Genomic DNA, 16,672 nt, shown 5'->3' on the forward strand with positions numbered 1-16,672 from the left:
TCCTCCCCAAGCGGGTCGTTCTGTCGTCTGCTACCAGCTGCACCTGATCGTCCCGCCCCAGTGCCCATCCTCCGGATCCTCTTTTTTTGACCAAAAATACGCCCGCAGTTGTTCGGCTGAGGGTGCGCTGAAAGCAAAAATACTACCGAATACAGGACTGGGTTGCTACTCTACAATACTACCATTTCCCACCCCTGAAGGTCGCACGTTGGAAACGAGCTACCTCTGGGCGGTCCGGGCCCTTTGTTGGGGGGGATTAGGTAGAACCAGAACCTGACCTAGAACAAACCCTTGACAAGGTGTCGTTGCATTGTCTTTTACTACTATACTTAATTTGTGGCAAACATCTCTTTTTCTGGATTTGCCCTTCTTTCGTCCGTTCTTCCTTCCCACCTACCAGGTTGTACTCTCTGAATTATTTCCTTGATTTAGGTCTATATTTCCTTTGTTTATTGCTTTGCATAAACTCTTATACCAATTCCGTTCATTGTTTCGGTCCTCTGCCGGTGCTGGCCATACTACTCAGTTTTCCTTTGCTCCTTTTTCCCTTGACTATTATTCCCTAACCTTGGAATTCACCACGGCTGGACCCGATCCAGTTCTCCCCCAGAGGCCAAAGAATACACAGAAACCAGCCTTTCATTTCCACTAGGACTATTCAACCTTTTACTAAACAGTAATCACATACTTTCTACGAGACAGCGTCTGGCACCATTCCTTTCACATCTTTTATACTATAAAATTCTTCTTTGTTCTCCCGGGGCTGAGCTAGTCCCCAGAAAACCACAGCAAAAATGCCGGCAGACGTATCGGCGCTGGTGGCGCAGATGAACGAGACGCTGGCCGAGATCCACGCGACGGTGGCGGCGCTCAACGACTCGGACCACGACGCCAAGCTGGACGCGCTCGAGCAGGAGCGCGACGCGGCCGTCCAGGCCCTGCAGGCGGCGTTTGAGCGCGAGGCAGAGGAGCTCGAGAACCGGCGGCGGGCCGAGGACGAGGAAATCGCCGAGAAGAGGCGGCTCGAGGATGAGGAGATTGCTGCCAGGAGACGGCGCGAGGATGAGGAGCGTGCCGAGGCCAAGGCCCGCGCCGACGAGGAGATGAAGACCAAGCTCGAGGCCGACGCCAGAGAGGTCGAGGAGCAGGCCGACGGCAAGATGGACGAGGTCGAGGCCGAGGCGCAGCGCATGATTGAGGATGGAGAGAGGAGACTTGCAGAGTCGGAGGAGAAGCGAAAGGTGCGCAGGGGTTTTCCACTCACCTTTATTTGCCGTTTATTGGACTCGGGAGATGAGAAAGTAACTGACATTTTTTTGCCGCCCACAACTTTTAAAGGAGATCAACCGCATGATTGATGAGCAGATGAGGGCGCCATTGCCAACGGCGCCGGCCAGGCCTAGACGCGCCCGAGGCGACCGTAACAGCCGCATGATTCCCGTCGCGGCGGCGGGTGCCGGCGCGGGAGTTGCAGCTGCGGCGGCGGCGGCGGGGGTCGCTGCAGTGAACAGTAAGCCGTCGGCACCTGAAACCGAGGAAGCGGCACAGAGCTCGGATAACAATGATGTCAAGGCTCCTGAAACCACGGAAGCGGCGCGTGGCTTGGATGTTCAAGATGCCAAGGCTGCCGACGATACGCCCGAGGTGGCAGCCCCCGAGGTTGCGAAGGACAAGGAGGTCGCCGTGGAGGAGGCCAAGGCTGAAGAGGATGAAACCACAGAAACAAAGGCTGTTCTTGAGCCAGTCGAGGAGGCACAGCAGGAGACCAAGACTTTGGTTACAGACTTGATCCAGGCCAAGGCTGTTGACGAGTCTGAGGGCGACGTGATTGAAGCCAAGGACCTCGATGCGGCGGCTACTGAGGAGCCTGTAGCTACTGAATCCATCCAAGCCAAGAACGTTTCTGAACTCGAGGAGGAAGTGCTTCAACCCCGAGACCTCGATGCGGAAGCTACCAAAGAGTCTTTGGTTACTGAATCCATCCAGGCCAAGCACCTTGTCGAGCCGGAGGAAGAAGTCCTCGAACCCAAGGATCTTGATGCGCAAGTCACCAAGGAACCTCATGTCGATAATTTGTCGGCTGTACCCACTGCAGAAGACCACGCATCCTCGACGACGGGCACATCGACCGATACTTCGTCTAGGGCGGTATCTGTTGGCACAGCAGGGACTTCGGTGCTCTCGGAGGAAGAGGAGGAGATTCACCCTGTGGACGTCACAGCCGGGAAAGCCGATAAGCAGGCAGAGAATGATGCCTCCGAGCAGCTACGAGAAACCGAGGCATCTGGGACTGAGAAGAAGTCATTCTTTGGCAGCTGGGGCTCAAAGATGAAATCCCTCGTGGCGAGGGAACAGCAACAGCAGGCGAACAAGAGCGAGGCTGATACTGGTAACGTCCAAGGGTCTCGTGACATGACCATTCCCGCCGACGCCGAGATTGTCCCGAAGGACGTTACACTTGGCGAGCAGGCGACTGCTGAACCATCCGTCTCGACTGTCAACTTGATCCAGGAAGAAGAAGAAGAAGCCGTCTTTGTCATCAAGAACCTAGATGAGGAGGCGACGGTCAACAAAGTCGAGGTGTCAGAAACGCCTGTGGCAGATGAGCCCCAAGTACCTGAAACCACCGTTTCCGTCAAGCAGGTAGATGAAGAGTCTGCCAAGCCATCAGCCGAGATTCATCAAGATGTCGAGATGACAGCCAAAATAGCTGAGACTGAACTGATGCAGTCCGAAATCGCCACGGAACCGGCTGTTGAACACTTGGATGGCGCCACACTAGCTGTCAAGACGGTCGAGGATGAAGAGGTTCAGGACTTGAAGGAGGAAATTGTGATACGCGACTTGGACGCTGATTACAAGGAAAGCGAACTGCCCAAAGAGATCCATGGCGATGCAGCTATTCCCAAGCCGGAGGAAACGGTTTTGGCAGCAACATCGGATACACATGTCTCCGGCAAGGGCCAAGATAGCGATATCGTCGAGCCTGGAACAGCGAAATCTGAAGTCGACACTTCCCCGCACGAGATTATTGATGGCAAAGACGACGCCAAAGTCGAGACGAAAGACGTTGACAGCAACAGCGACGAACTTGAGAGCTCAGCCCCAGACGCCAGCCATAGCAAAGCAGATGAACCTGCCGCAAAGCCCGGTCTGGACGACGACAAAACCCCCGACACGGCCCACGACGACGACCATGACAAATATGACAACGAGGTTACCAAACCCACGGCGTCGGAAGAGACACAATCGGCCGACGCAGTCTCTACACATGCCGATGATCTCGAGGACCGCCCTGAGGCTGTCGGATCCCAAATCGTCCCAACCCCTGTCCGTCCCAACGAGCAGGTCGACGAGCCGGAATCAAGCGAACCCGAGCCAATCACAGCAGATGCCGCGTCTGTGCAGGCCTCGAACGTCCCTGCAGAGGAAGCACACGGGCCCAACGGCGAGCATGTAGTCGCAGCCCAGACTGCGCCGACGTCGCAGGGGTTCCCCGCCCCGCAGGATGCGACGAACCATGCCAGTGAACGGCCCAGTGGTCTGGACGTCGACGGCACGAGTGGCGCTGAAAGCGAATCCGAGGCCAAGGCGGCCACCATGATAGCCTTGAAGGACAGCAGTGATGTATTAAAGGCTGCCGAGGAGAATGTCTCTACGCACGGGGACAGCGACCTTGTTGAAGAAGCCAAAAATATGACCATTTCGAGCCAGTCTCCGGTCGCCACGCCAGTCGAAGACCAGCTTGTTGTTGACGACAAAATGAAAGCGGAAGAGTTCAACTTGGGGCCTGCACTGGCTGCCAATGAAGTCGTCACCGTGAGCGAGACAAGCCTTTTGGAAGACGACAAAATGGCAGTCCAAAATTTTGAGAGCAAGTCCACGATTGATAAATTGGAGGATGTCGCCCACGACGATCAAGTATCGGAGAAGGTCGAGGAAGACAAGATTGTTCCAGTTGAGGAGCCCGCAGCAATCAGCACCGAAGCATCAGCCTCGACTGCTCCTGCGACCAGCCCGGCTAGTGAGGAAGACATTAATGACGAGAAGCCATCCTCAGCCAGTGCCAATCTTCAAGCTGAACTCAGCGCCGCCGAAGATAAGGAGGAGTCTGTCCCGGATCTGGATGAGGACACCACATTACGCAGTGACAATTCGGCCGAGGAATCAATGCTGCTCCAGGATCACATGAGCGAAAACCATGTCGCTCCCCAAGTCGCCAACGGTTCTGGGCCGGACGACTTTTCCATTTCCGAATTCCAGGAGCCTATGCTGGATGACTTTGCTCCAGTGTCAAAGAGCCTGGCCGATGATGCCACAAGCGATTCGGCTCGGCCTCGGACCCCGTCGTCAGAGGGTTCAACGTCGCCGAGAACCAACCAGCCTCCATCACCGCCCACATTCCCTGCCACCGAGCCGAGCAGGGCGCGGCGCATGTCCAACGCAGCCATCCCCGGAGCCATGTCGAGTGGACCGGCAAACACGACCCAGACCGTCGAGGTGCGCTCGAGGCCGGAAAGCGAGCGCTTCTCGCCGTTCACGCCCATCCCCGGCACCATGTCGAGCGGCGTGGCCAACACCACGCAGACCGTTACCGTGTCGTCCCGCCCCATCAGCTCCCACCTGTCGCCGAGCACGCCCATCCCCGGCACCATGTCCACTGGTTCCAGCTCGCCGAGCTTCGGCCGCGTCCCGACGCCCATGTCGGCGACTCGCCCTGCCCTCCAGATCCCGTCTCAACTCGACAGCGCGCCGCGGGGAGCCATGCTGGACTACATCGCCAACGACCCTACCCCCGTCGGTGGTCCTCAGACTTTTGTCTTGGGGCCAACCCCTACCACGCCCATTGGAGACCGTAGGGGCCGCGCCAAGCACTCGAGGGGCCCTTCGACCGCGGCGGCCGAGCTCATCACTCCGATTGAGCAGGAGCCGCTTTCGGCCATCGAGTCAGAGAAAGGTGGTGCCGTCGAGGACCACCCGGGGCCCGCGGTCCAAGAGACAGCAAAGGAGACTGTTGAGGCCGCGCAGCCCGAGATGCAAAACACCGTCGGCCAGACTCCCGTCTCGCCGGTGAAGCCTTCGGCTCTGGGATCCAGCCTGGCAGACGAGCTGAGCCAGGCGTCGCTCGACGGACAGGGCGGCATGCTCGGCACCGATGACGAGTACACCCCGGTCGACAGAGAAGAGCACCATGACGACGGCCAGGATGCCTTTCGCGGCGACGACAACCACTCGGAGTACGACTTTCGTGGCCAGGCCACCCCGCAGCAGCAGTCCTTTCGTGGCGAGGAACAGGTCCATGATACCGCGGCCCACGACACCGCTGCGGAGGTCGTTGAGCAACAGGTCAGTGACAAGCCCGACGGCGAGAAGGCTGATTCGGCCGAGCCGAGCGGTGTCGGCGCCGACACAGGAGCAGTGGACGCCGTGCTGGGGGAGTCGCTTTCACGTCCTGAAACCCCGGTCGCCCCCGTTTCAGTAGCTCACGCTGCTGAGCAAGAGCAGAAGCCGGTGCATGCCGAGGCGGAGGTGTCTGCCAAGGATGAGGTTGCTGCCAATTTGGTCGACGCTGAAAAGTCGGCACCGGCACCAACACCAGCACCAGCAGCAGAACCAGCATCAGAACCAGCATCAGCAAAGGAGCAGCCGGCTGTCTCTGCCCAGACTCATCCATCCTACGATGGCAGTGAACACGCGGAATCTGTGTCGGCGCACGAGCCGCAGGCTCAAGTCGAGCCCACGGCTCCGGCTCGACCATCCCATGACAAGCTGTCTCTGGAGCCTGGACATTATGCCTCAGGGGAAGCTTCAGAAGACGACTTCGTAACACCGATGCAATCCACCGCAGCCGCGTCGCTCTACAGCAGCCCTGTGGAGCACGCACACGCGGTAGCAGAAGGCATGGCCACTGTCGACGGGGCACATAATCTGTTCGATGACGAAACTGACGAAGAGAGCCTTGCGCACAGCCCTGTCGATGTTGCGGAAGCACAAGCACAGAATGCAGCGGCCCCCACTTCGGCTCCCCTTGAAAAGACCGAAGAAGTCAAGGATACTCTCCCCAAGGAGAAGGAGGTGCCCGCGGTGCTTGCACCTGTGCCAGACCCAGTCGATGCGTTTGAGCAAAGGATCCTGCAGCACTCACCTGAATACTTCCCTCAAAGCCCAGTGTTTTCCTTGCCCGCTGAATCCAGTGGTGCGGAGAAGTCCGCTGTCGAGGCTGAGACTGAATCACAAAAGAGCCTCGAAGCCCCCGTGAATCTGGATGTTGCAGCAGCCAGACAAATGACACCGCTGCTTGTCCCTACCAACCTCGCAGACCACATGCACGACATCAGCCCGCTGGCCCTGAGGCAGGAGTCGCCCATGACGCCGCGCAAAGGTCTGGCCGACAGCCGCCATGCGCCAAAGGAAACTGCTGAGACGCCGTTGCGGTATTCGATGGCAGAGTCGACCCCGCAGACGTCCTTCTTTGAGCTGCACAAGGAGCAGTTGTCCGGCCACGAGAATGAGATGCCGCACCACGAGCCCATGTCGTGGCTGCAAGGTTCCGAGGCCGAGCACCCTAGTTTCGCATCCCACTCGCGAGAGAACAGCACCGCCAGCGCACATCAGCAAGAAGAACACGGTCAATCACAGACGCCGGAGGAGCAGGAGGCAGACCCTTCAATGTACGCGCCCCGCGACGTCACCAACAACCCCTGGCATTCGCGCAACGACTCGGTGCCAATGTCCATGCACAGCCAGACCACGCTGTCGTCGGCACCTTCGTCGCCCATTCATTCCGCTCTGGCCAGAGACAACCGCGAACCCGTCATCCGCGAGAGCTGGCCCGCGGTCCCGGGGCAGCACCAGGAGTACCTGGCAGGCATGGGAGCGGGCGCCAGCCTCGACTACAGCAACAGGCCGAGGAACTACTCGCAGGCCACGACGGACTATGGCCGATCCCGCAACGTCTCCGAGGTCTCCAACTTTGACCCGTTCGGCCCCAGCTCGCAAAAGTCGTCGGCCCGCGAGAGCTTCCAGAGCTCAAATTCGGGCGTCCAGAACAAGCCACTCCCGTCGGCACCGGCAGCTGTCGCCGCCAACCATAGAAACTCTGTCGGCGCCGGTTCGTCCCCCGGCAGCATCTTCCAGCGGATGCGCAGCGTCTTTGAGAAGCCCGCCGCCGAGGCCGACGGCAGCACGGAGCCTCTGTCGCGCAGCCGCCCCGTCAGCGGAGTCTTTGTCCCGGTGAAGGCGTCGCCGCGCCCAGCAGGCAATCTCGACAGCGCCGGCACGATCCGTGAGGCCGGCAACAGGAACAGCTTTGTTCTGGATGCGGCGCCCAAAAAGTCGCCCGGTATCGCGTCTTATGATTTGAACAAGGGGTACTACTACGATGATCCGTCGTACGGACGCGAGGAGAATGAAAACGAGCGTAGCTCGCTGCTGGGAAAGGCCGCATGAATACGCTCGGCGGATACTGATAATGATGACGCGGGCCGGGGCGGGCAGCAGCATGTTTTACGCGACCCGTCGCCGGCTGCGAGAGAGAAAGAGCCGCGGCGGCGCAGGCCGGCACACCTCTTGCTGCACGCGCACGCGAGGACGCCATCAATCAACCTGGCAGAACCGTCGCCTCCGACACGAACCCCGTCGCCCGCTCCGTGCTCTCCCCCGCAGACTCCCTCGCCGGGCTTTGCTACTCCTCCTCGCTCACCACTTCGGACCCCGTCACCAGGTCTGTCCTTGTCATGCAACTCACCGCTACGAAAATCGATGCCACGGCCTGCGACGCCGCACCGTGAGCAGGTTTTCATTTTCAATCAAGATGAATTTGCTCCTCCGATTCCGCCACGGTCCCCCTCGCGAACGCCGTCACAGAGCCCTCTGCCCCCGCCACCTCGCACGCCACCGCCACGTTCTGTACTACCGTGCCGTGGGCTTGTCGACGATGAGGTCGAAGCTGGCAGGGTTGCTGCTGCCCCTCCGATTCCTCCACGGTCCCCTCTGCGAACGCCGGCCCAGAGCCCTGTACCCCGGCCACTCGGCACGCCACCGCCACATGCTGGCCTGCCGTGCCGCCCTGGGCTGCCGTGCCGTCCGCTATTGTATGATGACGATGAAATGGCGCCCCCAATCCCGCCAAGGTCGCCTTTGAGGACTCCTTCTGCAAGCCCCGTGATCCCGCCAAGGTCGCCCTTGCGGACCCCATCTGCAAGCCCTTTGCTGCCACCTCGTTCACCGCTCCGCACCCCGTCGCCGCGTTTCGGGATGCCCTGCCGGCAGCTTCTGTATGGCCACGACAGCGATGATGAATTGGCTCCTTTAATTCCACCTCGGTCGCCACTACGGACCCCGTCTGCAAGTCCCCTGATTCCACCTAGGTCACCACTGCGAACACCATTCGCGAGCCCTTCGCTGCCGGCCTGGTCGCCACCGTCACGCACGCAATCGCCACTTTTCGGGCCGCCCAGCCGTCAACTGGTCGACACCAACGACGAGGACGACATGTTTACTCCAATCCCGCCGCTGTCCCCTCGGCGGACGCCATCCGCAAGCTCTATACGGCCACCACGCTCTCTCCGCCGCCTGTCTCCCGTCATCGAGCTGCCCACCCGCGCCTTGTTCATGGACGACTTTTCACCAGGCCCTGCCATACCGCCCAAATCTCCCTACCGCACTCCTTCGCCAAGCTTATACACGCCGATGCCCTCGCCCATGTCCTCGCCGATCCCCTCGCCTCTCCGAACCCGTCGCTCGACGGGCCTCGACGTGCCGGCTGCTTTGTTCCACGGGTCGCTGACGTCGCTCGTGTCGGAAGGGCCGCCCATCATCCCGCCGAGGAGTCCGAACCGCAGCCCCAACGCCAGCTACGTTGCGCTGCCGCTACCGCTGTCCCCGCCGCCGTCGCCGCCGCCGGCACCCGTCACCAAGGTGACCATCATCAGCATAATCAGGGAGGAGGTGCCGATCGACTTGGACCCGTCGACGGCCAGCTCCAGAACGAGACAGACCGCCCGCAGGCAGCACGTGTTGACGCGCACCCTGGGCTACAGGGACTTGCTGCGGTCGAGCAGCACCACCACCACGGCCTCGCACTCCTCCTCGCCCTCTGCGGCGGCGGCGGGGAGCGACAAGGTCAAGTTTTCACAGAGGAGCAGCAGGAGGAACAACCCACCCACCCACCCCCACCAATACGTCGTCGTCCTCCCACGCGGCGTCTCCCGAGTCTCTGCACAGGGCATCGCCGGACTCGGCGCGGCCGGGCGGCAAGACGGCGAGAAAGACGCCCAAGCGCGACAGCGTGGCCAGGATCGCCTGGCTGTGGGCCGAGGGCTGGCGGGCTAGACTGCGTGGGGGTGGGGACGTCGTTGAGCGGGCGCGCTGGGAGTGGAAGCTCGAGGACGAGGGGGCGCGCTACCAGAAGGAGGCCAGGGTGACGGCTGCCCACGGGAGGAGGGATGAGGGGATTGTGAACCGAGACGGTGATGAAGTTGTTGGGAGGCGGGCAAGCAGGAAGAGTGTTCGTTGGGCCAAGGACTGTTGAGTGCTTTTTTTTTTTTTTTTTTTTTTTTGTTTTCATGGCGGATGGATTGGTTGTATTAATTATACAGGTTGAAATTTTGGGAGCATGTATAGCAGGCGTTTTACTTTTTACATAGCGCGCAACTGTACTGGAATTTCGAGAAGGCATCAAGAATTGAATACATATTACAACTACGATGTTTGAGACTTGGCTGTGAATCAATACTTTTTTTTTTATGGAAACCACAAAACCCAACGGGATATGGTTGCGGATGATTGCGGACCGACTCACCCACCGTGAGCTGTGCAAGCTCTGGCGGAATGCAGTTAGATGAACAAAACATCCAATCAACCTTGTCACAAGAGGACGGTGGTTTTCCACAGAGAACCAGACAAGAGAAAAAAAGGAAAGTATACTAATTACGACGCAGAAGCATTAACATCTAGGATTAATGAGGTCTTCATCATTCGGAAAAAATGACAAAAAGACAAAAATGAATGGGCGTGGCAAGACTCGAACTTGCGTTTCTTCGGCCACAACGAAGTGTACTAACCCCTATACGACACACCCTTCTGATTGTTGAAAAGTTGACCTGAGGTGGACTCTATAGCCTGCGAGTTTTGCGGCGACAACCTCCTCTCTATTAGTCGACCTCCAGCAGCCCCAAGCCATCCTCAGCTTGCTTTCATTTGCCAGTCACAGCTTCCACTCTAGACGTAAAATCCGAGAAAGAGGCATCCTCCTAAACTTCTGACACCCACCTCTGGGTGTTTATCAATTTTTCCCCGCACAAAGTAACGCGCCATCAACTTACTTTTCTGTCAACAGAAAAGTCGATATTCAACTCAATACTACTACACATCATCACTCATTTTCATTCATTCAGACCTCATTACAGCATTTTTCTACTTTGTTTTTTCAAAGAGGAAATAATGCAGACTTGATGCAACGATGCGTGACCACGACGTCAACACCAGCGGTGCTTTGAGCACTTCACAGTCATCCACCAACCTCGTAGATGGTCGTCTCACGGTTGGCGCTTTGAGCGAGATGGATATCGATAATGCTTCGTCTTGGTCACTTCTTGATCCTAGTTCAGAGCAAGCTGCCGACTGCTCGCGTGCGAGAGACTTGAAAAGACAGAAAGTCACTGGTCATGGTGCAATTGGAGAAAAGCCTGATGAGTGCAAGAGCGACAAGAAACATCTAGAGCCCGAGCACGAGACAACGGAGCAGCTGTAGGACAAGTTGCATGCTACTGTCTTGGAGATGAATCCAGGCGTCTCGCCTGGCTCATCTCACTCCGACGGTGCTACTCAAGTGTTGACATCAAGCCCCATCGGCTTGGCCGCTGCCAGCGATGATGCTAACGTACCGGAAATCGTGGCTTACGAGTCTTCCAACTATTCGGACCAAGACGAGGTAAATATAGAGCGATAGTGTTGATGCCCGACTTGAACGCGAAACATAAAAACGACTACCGTGAATGAGATTCTGATGCAGCCTCTGTTCAACAGGAAGACTTGTCTGATACATCAGATGCCCTCGATGAAGACGAGGAAGACACGCTCGAGTCAGAGCATCTCGCCAACCTGCAACGCATTTTAAGCCCCAGCGTGCCGGCCATTGTTTTTACACCTCCGTCTCCCAAACGCACTTCACCCCGCTCACCAGTCTCGACGGATGAGGAGGCTATGCCAGATGACCCGAACAGTCTGGACCCGGGCTGGGTCTGTCGGGAGAAGCTTGACGATATGATGGAGAAGGACAGAAAGGAGGAGAAGCGGCGGCGCGAGCGCAAGAGAAGAGGGGCCATCGTTTCCGAGAAGGAGCTCAGGCGTCAAATCAGAGAGCTAGAGGCGACGCTTGAAGAGGTTGGCGAGGAGAAACGGCAGCTCAAGCAAAAGAATTACCGGCAAGAGAGACAGCTGCGCCAGTTGAAAACCACGCCGCTGGCGAAGCAGGCACTCCAGACGCTTGCAGATGTGGCGGCGATGGAGAAAAAGGCGCGCGCTCGAACCCAAGCTGTCGCCGACATGACGTTTCGGCAGGCCCAGTATCTCGATTTGATTGATCCTGAGCAGCACATGCTGCAGATCTACCCCGAGCAGCCATCTCAGTCGTACAAAAGCAAAATCACCAATGCCAAAGCGACACGGGAGTCGACAGGAGAGAACCGTGCCGTCAAACGAAACTCTCGCTTCTCAGCGGCCCATGGTGACGATCGAACGTTGCACAAACCCGTGCAGGCTATCGGAGCACATTTGCACGCACCCGACAAGACCTCGCAGCTCGAAGCAAAACTCGAGCAGAATGCCAAGGAGCGGTTGCTACTGAAGGCAGAGCTGGCTGCCGTGAACAGTCGGTTCAAGGCGTTCCTGTCTGGTGAAGAGCTGGCGTCCAAAATGCTTCCGCATGTGCTGGAAGAGTTGAAGCAGGAAAGGAACAACAGGATGAATTTCTCGACCGAAGTTGTCTACTTGAGGGCAAAACTATCACGTCTTCGGAGGGGTAATGCCGGTGAATCGACGCCGGCGCTCACGGGTCGTCAACCTGACAACACCGACGAGACACTGTGAATCGGAGCGCACTCGTCCAGCAACGAGGAGCATACTCTTTCTAGGCATAGTCTATTGTTTGATTTCTTCTTGGCCTAGTGATGGTGGTATTGTTGAGGGTTGGCACTGCCAACATGAGAAGGCCAAGCACAAGATACTTTGAAGATCAATGATGTAACAGAGTAGGATACAAGCGGTAGTAATCATAACTGACTTTCCACGATTGGGTGTCTACAGCCGTGATGGAGTGTTTCGGGGTAGCAATAGTATATCGCCGTCCCCGCAGCTGGTGCCACGCCAGTCGGAACCAGATTTATCACAGCCCGACCCGTGAAAACGGCTGATCAATAAGTAAACCTATTCCAAATTCGATGTTTCCAAGCCGGACTTAACCGCACTGGGGTAAGCGTCTTCAGCTCGACAGGGGTTTCATTGACAGACGGGGAAATGGCAATATAGGCCCGCCAACCGGGACACGTCTGGGTTCAGGATTGGATGGACTGAAAGGAGCAAAAAGACAAAAAAAGTTGTTGCATGAACAGGCCCATACTCTATACTCTATTCTGACTGCCCCGGAATCACGGGCCCGTCTTTGCCCCTTGGCCTCTGCCACACCTTTTTCCCGCCATCCCGACTCCAAGGACGGGAGACGACCTTCCGCCAATCCAATGCAGCAAGTCCACCATTCTTGGCGTGCGGAGGATGGGGTAGTTGTGCGGAGGTCAGATTTCTTTTTTCCGATCTGGAGAGAAGGGGCTTTTTTTGCTGCAATCACGGCTAATGTGCAGCGAGCCGATATTCCAATTTCCAAGATTTTTTTTCAACTGGCGAGCCGCGGTCGCGCTGGCTTTCCGCTTCCCCAACCGAGATGTGTGCCTTGCATGTGGTTAGGTATAGCTGGCCGTGAGGTAATTCGATCCTGTGATTGGGTTTTAGTGCCCAATGGGTAAGGGGATGAATTGGACGTGTGGGGAAGACGTGAATGAACCGATCCGAATATTCGGCGAGTATAAACAGGAATAGTCGCCCGCCTGGCTGTAATCTATCGTGGCTCTTCACCTCAGCCCCTTAATATACGAGGCCCATCTTTCTGTCGTCTTGCCCGTCTGACAGCTTTTTTTCCTCAGACCCTGGAGCAGCAGTCCGTCCCCGTCCAACGCCCCCCCAACGCCAGCCAAAGAAAATGACCGTCCTCCTCACACTGGCCCTGCTGGGCTCGCTCGTGGCTGCTCAGAAGCCCGTCGGAACCGAGGTGCACCCCAAGATCACCACCTACCGCTGCACCAAGGAGGGAGGCTGCACAGAAAAGACCAACTACATCGTCATCGACTCCCTGGCTCACCACGTCTTCCAGCCCGCAGCCCCCAGCTACGGCTGCGGCGGCTGGGGCGAGGCGGCCAACGCGACGGCCTGCCCGACCAAGGAGGCGTGCCACGAGAACTGCCACATGCAGGGGCAGTCCGACTACAGCAACATTGGCGTGACGACGTCGGGCAGCTCGCTGCGGCTGCAGCACATCATGCCCAACGGCAACGTGGTGTCGCCCCGCGTGTACCTCCTCGACGAGACGGAGCACAAGTACGAGATGCTGCAGCTCACGGGCAACGAGTTCACCTTTGACGTGGTCATGAACCAGCTCCCCTGCGGCATGAACAGCGCCCTGTACCTGTCCGAGATGGAGGCCGACGGCGGCAAGAGCGACATCAACGAGGGCGGCGCCTACTGGGGCACCGGCTACTGCGACGCCCAGTGCTACACCACGCCCTTTATCAACGGCGAGGGCAACCTCATCGGCGCCGGCTCCTGCTGCAACGAGATGGACATATGGGAGGCCAACAGCAGGTCTGCCCACATTGCGCCCCACCCCTGCAACGTCCCGGGGTTGGTCGAGTGCACCGGAGCTGCGTGTGGAGGTGACAGCGCCGGTATTTGCGACAAGCCAGGGTAAGAATATCTTGGACTTTTGTATCTGCGATTACCTGAAAGGTTGAAACGCAAGCAATCATGACCAAAAAAAGAGCAAAAAAAAAGCTAACAATGCTGGAATGCCCTCTAGATGCGCCTGGAACTCGTACCGCAACGGCTCGCCCAACTACTACGGCAGGGACGACGAGTTCAAGGTCGACTCGACCAAGCCCATGACGGTGGTGACGCAGTTCCCCACGGGCGCCGACGGCAAGCTCGAGGCCATCCGGCGTCTGTACGTCCAAGACGGCGTTGTAATCCGGGCCGAGCGGGTCAAGAAGGAGGGTCTGCCCGCCGTCAACGAGCTGAACGACGAGCTCTGCCGCGCCACCAACTCCAACCGCTTCCTGGAGCTCGGCGCGCACGCGGGCATGGGTGATGCGCTCTCGCGCGGCATGGTCCTCGCCCTCAGCATCTGGTGGGACGAGGGCGGCTACATGCAGTGGCTCGACGGCGCCAACGATGGCGCCGGCCCCTGCAACGCCACCGAGGGCGCTCCCAGCTTCATCAGGCAGGTTGAGCCCTACCCCGAGGTCACGTTTAGCAACATGAAGTGGGGTGAGATTGACTCGACCTACGAGGGCAAGGAGAGGTGTGTCAAGAAGAGGTCGACCATGTAATGGGAGGTTGTTGATGTGGAACTCGGAGGTTGAGAGTGTGATGGCATTAAATACATTGATCTGAATGGAGAGATCTAGGGGGTATTCTAAAGCATACAAAATGGAACAGTACCTACACTGAAGCCATCTCAGGAAATAAAACAAAATAAATGTACAAGCACCGCCAAGTTTATACGTCCCTTTGGTGAATGCATCGTCTAAGCATTCAGCCCTTGCAATTTGCGGAAAACTGTGTTCTCAACAACGAGAAAGCCACCCTTTCCAATTTTTTCGGCCCCTGCAGCAACCATTTCTTTTTCCGACCACCTCCCGACCGCCATATCCGTCAAAAACTTGCCCAGATGCTCCGTCGGGCTCCACGCGCTCTTCCAAAAGCCCCTCACGACCGGCGCCAGCACCATCTCGGTCAGGTTCGTCAAAATCGGCTTGGCAGGGATGTACTCCTTGACGGCCTCGTGCGCCGCGGTATCTATAAACCCGGCCCTGACGGTGCTCGCACGCAGCAGGGGGTTCTCGTCCTGCAGGGCCGCGAGCCCGAGCTCGGCCTCGCCTTTGACGCGCGCAAAGAGCTGCGCGAACCTGCCGGGCTTGGTGGTGGCGCCCAGGCCCGAGACGTAGACAAAGTCAAACGGCCTGCCGTTGTCGCGGGCGACGTCGCCAAAGGACCGCGCGGCGGCCAGCGCAAACGTCTTGGTGATGCGCTCGTACTCGTCCCGGCTGCCGACCTGCGTCTGGCTGATGCCCAGGGCCCAGACGCAGCCGCGCGCGTCCTGCAGGCGGTTGCGCAGCGCTGCGTCGTCGTACGAAGTGAAATCGTCGTGCAGCACCACCGACACGCGGGGGTCGGCGCGCGCGGTGGCTTGAGCGACGGGCCGGCGGGAAAGGATGGTGATCTTGGTGATGGACGGGTTGGAGAGCATGGCGTCCAGGACGGCGGAGCCGACTAGGCCCGTTGCGCCTGTGAGTATTGTGTGCATTTTTGATCTTGTTGTTGTTGTTCTTTCTCCCTCTGTGGCTAGGCAAGGGAATTCAGGGGCGGAAGCTACGCGGGTTAGGGTAAGGGTTTGTTGAAGGCGCGTGTTCTCCGAGATTAGCAGATTAAAGTCGATCTACAAACTAAAGTACTACACAAAAGGATGATCGTCGGGGGATGCCATCTTCATTTAATACTAATGGGACAGCAGTGGCTATTCAGATAGCATTCCTGCTTGTCTTGCTATCTGTTTGCTTTTGAGCCTGTAAGACTCAAATATCTGTCATAAATCCACATCAATCCACCCCTAACACCGCTGTTAACACCGAACCCCATGGCTTTCCGGCGTTAGAGGGAAGAACCCGGACATACACGTGACCAGACTGTTTAGTGGGTCAATTGGCTGTTCTAGACCTAGAGTTCTTTCTATCTAGACCTAGTCTAGAACTGACTGCGGGTTCAGTGAGGACTCGCTTGATTTGATTGCTTGTACATACCGTAGTAACAAGACACAGCGACCGATCGACAGAGCAGCGCTCTTTGGCATGTTAAAGTCGGCCAGCTAGAGGACGCGCAGCCTGTCGCAATTCGAAACCTAATCTGACAAAAAACAACCCGTACCCAGATCCAAGCAGTTTCGATTCAAGTCCGTTCTCGAAGGTCCTAATTTCCCCACTACGTTCTCTTTCTCTTTCTCTTTCCCGTCCTCCATTTTTCTTCTCAAAGCCAAACTCCTGGTTTTGCTTGGCGACAGGACAACAACACGTACCGCGACTGGGCATACAAAATTGACACCACAACAGAGAAATGGTGCGATATATGAAGTCATATATCTATATCCAATTTCTTTCTGTCATATCAGTTCGGAAAGACGCCTCAGAATACTTGCCGGGTATCCGTCTTGCCGCTTATCGAGTCTCTTTCAGTATCCCAAATTAAACTGGAAACACAATTGATGACACATCACCCGAGTCAGCTTGGCGCTGCTTCTTCGCCCTTGCTTGATTCCCCACTCATATGTTTCAAGCTCGCGACTGACCTGCGT

The 16,672-nt window shown here is 57.4% G+C and overlaps 5 protein-coding genes and 1 non-coding gene across 6 annotated transcripts; 4 read left to right on the forward strand and 2 right to left on the reverse strand.

Moving 5' to 3' along the window:
* The first annotated feature begins 143 nt into the window (after nucleotides 1-143).
* On the forward strand, nucleotides 144-8,045 carry MGG_17810 (uncharacterized protein). Its single transcript, XM_003720244.1, has 2 exons — nucleotides 144-1,241; nucleotides 1,339-8,045. Exons 1-2 carry the CDS (start codon nucleotides 795-797, stop codon nucleotides 7,447-7,449), a joined length of 6,558 nt encoding a protein of 2,185 aa, XP_003720292.1. The 5' UTR covers nucleotides 144-794; the 3' UTR covers nucleotides 7,450-8,045.
* A 646-nt stretch (nucleotides 8,046-8,691) lies between these two features.
* MGG_17811 (uncharacterized protein) lies at nucleotides 8,692-9,532 on the forward strand (the record flags this gene model as incomplete). Its single annotated transcript, XM_003720245.1, has 2 exons — nucleotides 8,692-9,128; nucleotides 9,226-9,532. The coding sequence occupies 2 exons, from the start codon at nucleotides 8,692-8,694 to the stop codon at nucleotides 9,530-9,532; spliced, it is 744 nt and encodes a 247-aa protein (XP_003720293.1).
* Nucleotides 9,533-10,009: 477 nt separating this feature from the next.
* Nucleotides 10,010-10,081, reverse strand: MGG_20283. The gene has a single exon. It is a non-coding gene; the product is annotated as a tRNA-His (tRNA).
* A 154-nt stretch (nucleotides 10,082-10,235) lies between these two features.
* Nucleotides 10,236-12,292, forward strand: MGG_14953 (uncharacterized protein). The gene is made up of 2 exons (XM_003720246.1): nucleotides 10,236-10,933; nucleotides 11,029-12,292. The coding sequence occupies exons 1-2, from the start codon at nucleotides 10,781-10,783 to the stop codon at nucleotides 12,088-12,090; spliced, it is 1,215 nt and encodes a 404-aa protein (XP_003720294.1). The 5' UTR covers nucleotides 10,236-10,780; the 3' UTR covers nucleotides 12,091-12,292.
* Nucleotides 12,293-13,104: 812 nt separating this feature from the next.
* On the forward strand, nucleotides 13,105-14,818 carry MGG_14954 (endoglucanase 1). The gene is made up of 2 exons (XM_003720247.1): nucleotides 13,105-14,013; nucleotides 14,126-14,818. The coding sequence occupies exons 1-2, from the start codon at nucleotides 13,253-13,255 to the stop codon at nucleotides 14,652-14,654; spliced, it is 1,290 nt and encodes a 429-aa protein (XP_003720295.1). The 5' UTR covers nucleotides 13,105-13,252; the 3' UTR covers nucleotides 14,655-14,818.
* MGG_09333 (nucleoside-diphosphate-sugar epimerase) lies at nucleotides 14,655-15,882 on the reverse strand. Its single transcript, XM_003720248.1, has one exon. It carries the CDS (start codon nucleotides 15,629-15,631, stop codon nucleotides 14,852-14,854), a length of 780 nt encoding a protein of 259 aa, XP_003720296.1. The 5' UTR covers nucleotides 15,632-15,882; the 3' UTR covers nucleotides 14,655-14,851.
* Nucleotides 15,883-16,672: the final 790 nt, after the last annotated feature.

The sequence above is a fragment of the Pyricularia oryzae genome, chromosome 6 (genome assembly GCF_000002495.2).
Source record: "Pyricularia oryzae 70-15 chromosome 6, whole genome shotgun sequence".
In the NCBI taxonomy this organism is placed as follows: Eukaryota; Fungi; Ascomycota; class Sordariomycetes; order Magnaporthales; family Pyriculariaceae; genus Pyricularia; species Pyricularia oryzae.